The sequence below is a fragment of the Stegastes partitus genome, unplaced genomic scaffold (genome assembly GCF_000690725.1).
Source record: "Stegastes partitus isolate 25-593 unplaced genomic scaffold, Stegastes_partitus-1.0.2 Scaffold43, whole genome shotgun sequence".
NCBI lineage: Eukaryota > Metazoa > Chordata > Actinopteri > Pomacentridae > Stegastes > Stegastes partitus.
The window spans coordinates 58350-63625 of record NW_007577774.1 but is presented as its reverse complement, the minus strand read 5'-3'; the positions used below and the strand labels follow the sequence as shown (position 1 = coordinate 63625).

Below are 5276 nucleotides of genomic sequence, written 5' to 3'. Positions count from 1 at the left end.
TTCCATATATTCAGAGTTTCATTCCATATATTCAGACTTTCATTATATATATATATATATATATAATTTTCCTAAACGGCTTGCCATATACAAATGACGTGGTGAATTTATATGTGTGTATATAAATATGGATATATGCACATGACATGGTGAATTTATATGTGGATATGTACAGGTATGACATGGTGAGCATATTTATGGATAGCCTCAACATATGCTTTAAGTAACTACTGGTTACGTAACAGTACTGGTTTCTTCTGACAAAAATAAAATATAAAGTCCACATACATCTTTGTCTTTACTATTACCTCACATTGTAACCTGCTGCTGTTCATCCTTAATATTTTATGAAGGTTTCATCTTACCTTGTCAGTCAACATCTTCTTGTTTTTCTCTCTTCAAAATGACGTTGAGAAAAAATTTGCTGATGTTGTGATCAGAAGGAACCGGATTCGGTACGAATTTGAAGCCAGTAAAATCTGAGCAGCTCTACAGCTGCAGGTGAGATTCTGAACTACGTTTTCAAGCATTTCTTTGTCAGAACCACATCAAGCAATAAACCACCGAGGCTCGAGGGGAAGCCAGATGGTGGCGTGCGGGTACCTGGCATGTGCATGGTGGTTATGGTGGTGGTGGTGATCAGAGTGGTGGTGGTCTCCTCCTCTACGGGCAGCGAGGACATGGTATTCCTGGATCCTGGCTGGCTTGCTGCAGAGGAGGAGCTTAAAGCTGTGGTGAGGAGCCCTGGAGATATGGCCGTCGCCGCGGACTCAGTGTGCCCAAGTCGAGGTACGGCCTGCGTCGGGTTGGTGGTGGTACCTGCAGAACCAACAGGTTCAACTCAGCGTGTGTCATCTCCAACAAACAACCCTCCATGCTGTACTGTAGCTGCGTTACCAAAGCCACGAATATCAGCTAGAACTGCAGCGAATAGTTGTCTAGAAGTGAATTAATCCCCTGCTATGTGGATTATTAAATGGACAGTTTTAAGAGGAGAAAGTCTAAATTCTCTGATTCCAGCCCATTAAATGTTATGATCTGGTTTCTTTACTCCTCTATGGAAGTAAACTGAATATCTTTGGGTTCGTGCACAAAACAAGACATCTGAGGACTTCATCTTGGAGTTTCAGACACACTAATTGACATTTTTCACCATTTTCCGACATATTTTACCAAACAACTAATTGATTAAGCCAGAAAATAACTGACAGGTTAATCAACAATGACATTAATCGTTAGTTGCAGCCATATTATCAGCATGGTATCTGACATTCAGCATTTTCTGATTAATGAAGTCTATTATTTTTAACTGAAGCCCAATAACAACAACATGTCTTTTTTTGGCCGAGATGGAGCCAAATCTCTCTATTTGTAGTCGCCACACTGTGGTCCTGCTCACAGAGCAAGTAATAGTCTATCAACACTTTTAATCAAACGTATGTTAACCATAAATAAACAGAAGCCTTTCAACAAAGTTTCAGGTTGCAGTTTGTTTTTCAAAATTCTGACACCAACATTTTCATATTTACTGCAATATCAGCTTTAAATATTGAATATTGGTCTCCTTCATTACAATTCATCTGCATTGACTCTGATTAAAACCCGTATCGTTGAACCCCTGTCTGAACCCATAAAGCTCTGTGTACCTGTGCCTGCAGGAGCCTGTCCTAAGTACTCTTTACTCTGCAGGGCAGCATGGATCAGGTCTCCCAGTGGGTAAGAGTCTGGGGTTGATGTTGGTGGTGTATCAGGCTCAGGAGTCATAAAGCTCATCCCTGAAATAACCAGGACCAGTTACTGCTTTGGTCATGTGCACCGACATTAAAAACAAACTTAGCAGGAGCACACAGCACAGAAACGACATTCTCCAACATGAACTGAATATTCTGCATCAGTGCTTAATTGTGGCGGAACAACAAACACAGAGCAAACACACTCGGGCACTGTTACCTGAAACAAGGTGGATCATGGTGACAGACAGCACCACAGCAAGGCGTGTGAACCCCATGGCTTTGGATGGAACTGAATGACCTGAGAAGGTTAAAGTGAGCAGGTCGATTAGTGAACTGTTATGTAATCATGTAAATAGACAATTACTGTCTCTTGCGGGATACTGTAATGATTATTAATAGCGTATAATTAGTGGCAGAAGCACAGAAGTAACCCGTGATGGCAGCAGTGGTGATGGATAACAAATGATTAGCCTGTGACTGCAAAGTGTCTCTCAGCTCAGATCATATGTTTACATCACACAGGCCACAATGACTCGGATTAGGAGATCATAGCGATGATAGGCTACTGGAAAAGCTCAGCTCAGACAATCTGTGAATAATCCATTCATTTATACAGCACAGAAGCACAGGCCTGCATGTCAGATAAATAAATAAAAAAATCCTCTGTAACAGAAAAGAGCATCGCAGCACGGTTTAAGGTTAAATATTCAGACTCCCCCCTCTGCATTTTCTCACCCAAATCTGCAACAACATGCCGAAAATGCGCTATTCCAAAATTGAGCAGAGCAGCCCACCTTCACCGCAGGTACGCCGGAAAACCTTAACGTGTGATGGCCCGCTGATGGTGATGAATGTGTCAAAAAAGCTCCTCCGCTGTCATTCGAGGCGTTTCCTCGGTGAAAACAGCAGCCGTGCTGTGTGACAAAATGATGGGGCTGTACGAGGCAGCATCACTCGCACCTCCCCGGGCCCTCTTTGTGCGGAGGATGATTTTTGACATCAGTCATCACCACTGAGAGACCGACAAGCATCTCTGCAGCGCTGAGAGGTGTCCGCCGCTTACCTTCGTCTTCCAGGCTGACGGTCTTTATTTTATCTTGGCGGGTATCCTGTTGCTTTAGGCCGGGAAACGCGGCGGGGTTTGTGCTGGTGAGATGCCCCTAGCTGGTTACCGTGTGCTTGACGCATTCGGCTATGATGTGAGGGCATTTGTGTGGAGGCTTCAGGTGCGCCCTAGCGGCGGGACGCGGTCACTGCAGCGACGCGCGGCAGCTCTCCACATTTTGAGTGTGTGAGCGCTGGAGGAGCGTCCACCGACACGGTGTTGGAGTGCGTCCGACACAGCGCTGCACGGTGTTATCAAGGTAACCTGACAGAAATATGTGACATGCAGCACGCAGTGGGCGAAATACTGCATGTTTGCTCATTTAAAAGGCCTGCATGTGCCACACGGTCTGCATGGCGAACATGTTTGCGCCGCGCTTTCCTGGAATGGGTGGATGTTTGCGCTAAGATGGACCGTAAACATGAGCCAGCCGAGCTGTGGGGGCTGATGGTGCAGAGGAAATGCAAAATGTATGTGGCAGGGACTTCATTTATGAGACGCTTTTATGATGCGTAGCCGTGCTGCAGCCGGTGGTGTTTCCAGTGGGCAATACCATCCATATTGATGCTGCCCCGAAACGAATCCGCTCAAATAAACCCACAGGGAGGAAAAGCCCTCCCATCCCCACGCGTGCACATGCACACACACGCGCGCACGGACGTGCATGTATTAGTGTTTTCTGCTTGTGCGTAACAGTAACTTTGGACAGCCCACTGCACTCCACAGTATGGTTCATGAAATCGGCTGTAAATCTATTTTTCACACTAGATATCTTCTGTTTTATTATCTGCAATTCATCAAAGCAGAAATCCAATTTCTATACAGCCCAAATGCTTTTGCAGGGTTCATGCAATATTAAAATGTATTTGTTCACCGTTTTAACTCTCTGAAGCCCAAGCTATTTATTTATTTATTTATTTATTGCTGCTGCCACATTCCCACTTATTGTGGGCTCATATTCGGCGAGAAGTCGCGAGAACTCAAAAAATATCCGACAAGTATGACGAAATTATAAATATAATTACAAAAAAACAATGGACAAACAAAAGTTACATTTCAGTGCTTACTTTACAAAAAAAATCTTTTTCACATTACTCTGTACATCAGCTCTTGACATATGCTGATAACTTGCTCCTCTGTATACAGTTTTTGAGCCATGTTGTTTTTATTTTATTGCTCATTCATATGTTCCATCTTGCTCTTAGTCTCGAATTAGTTTCCATACTTCTCTTCTGTCTATTCTGCTCAAGTACAGCCTGCAGTTCAGTTGATTAGTCCCAATATTTTGGTCACGACTGTTGGTTGCAGATGAGTCTGTCATAGCTTCTCAGTTGCAGAGGATCAACAAGACATGTTGAACAGAGTGATTTTAGTGAATAATCAAAATAATTTTCTATTATTATCAATGCAATTTGGTTAATTTCCAAGATAAAACCACACATCATACATGATTTGTTCAAAAACTGGTAAAAAGTTTAAAATCTATAGTTTCTGGCTCTAATAAACATGGTAATTTTGATATATTTTAAAGAAAAATAACATGCATTTAAACACATCTGTAAGTTTTGTATTCAGTAAACTTGATTTGAATAAAGTACCAGCTTAAATGCTGATACTGTTTGTGAAAAATCTTATTCAACTATTTCAGCAGCTGCAGCTGAAACTAAGTGATCAGTTTTCATTTTCAGCTAACAGAAGAGACACTGTACAGTATAATTTTACTCTGGATGACAAAAACCGTATTAAGTATGTTTTATAGGGAAACTACTGAAGCAGAGAAGACTTTGTAGACTTCTCTGTGCGCTAAGAAAAAAAAAAAAACACTGGGGTGCTTCAAAGAGAATAAACTGACATAGCTAAATAGTGCAGATAGAAAGCCTTCAGAATATTGCCTGCAGTGGAATCCTCAGCTAGTTTGTTCAGAGAACAAAGGGTCCAAGATCAGCACTTACATAACAACATGCCAATTTTAGAGACAACTAAACCAAAGGGTCAGTGGTTCTGATGGACAAGTGACCTGAATGTTTCACTAATTTCTTACCAGTGCATGCTGGGACATGCTTCGGTCCTTCGTGACCTGAAAGGGGATTAAAGTGAAGAAAGCAAATTAATGAGTTGTCTGTTTGAAACCAGGACAGTTCATCATTTTCGTCAGACTGTGCGTGTTTAACAAAGCCTTTCCTCCCTCTGCTAGGATCTCTCAGACCTGGAGAAGCCAAAATAATGTCTCAAGAAAAAACCTCTTTTCTGTTTTTATTATGTAAATTCAGAAAGATATCACTAATTACACACATAACTACAAGTTCAGCTTGTAGAAACTGCAGATTCATGGTGATATATATATAACAGTGCTTTGCCAGATTGCACACATTTTTGCACAACCATAACCCCTCAATCTGTTTCTATTTCAGTATATTAGTGTCTCCCAAATTCCGAGG

The 5276-nt window shown here is 42.0% G+C and overlaps 1 protein-coding gene across 1 annotated transcript in view; it reads right to left on the bottom strand.

Moving 5' to 3' along the window:
* Positions 1–2008, bottom strand: part of sez6l2 (seizure related 6 homolog (mouse)-like 2) — an 18393-nt gene extending 16385 nt beyond the window's left edge. Inside the window, exons 1-3 of the mRNA XM_008305013.1 lie at positions 1951–2008; positions 1647–1775; positions 604–819 (exon numbers count right to left, since the gene is read on the bottom strand). Coding sequence (XP_008303235.1) covers positions 604–819; positions 1647–1775; positions 1951–2008 — 403 coding nt within the window. The remainder of the gene's footprint in view (positions 1–603; positions 820–1646; positions 1776–1950) is intronic.
* Between the last annotated feature and the right edge of the window lie 3268 nt (positions 2009–5276).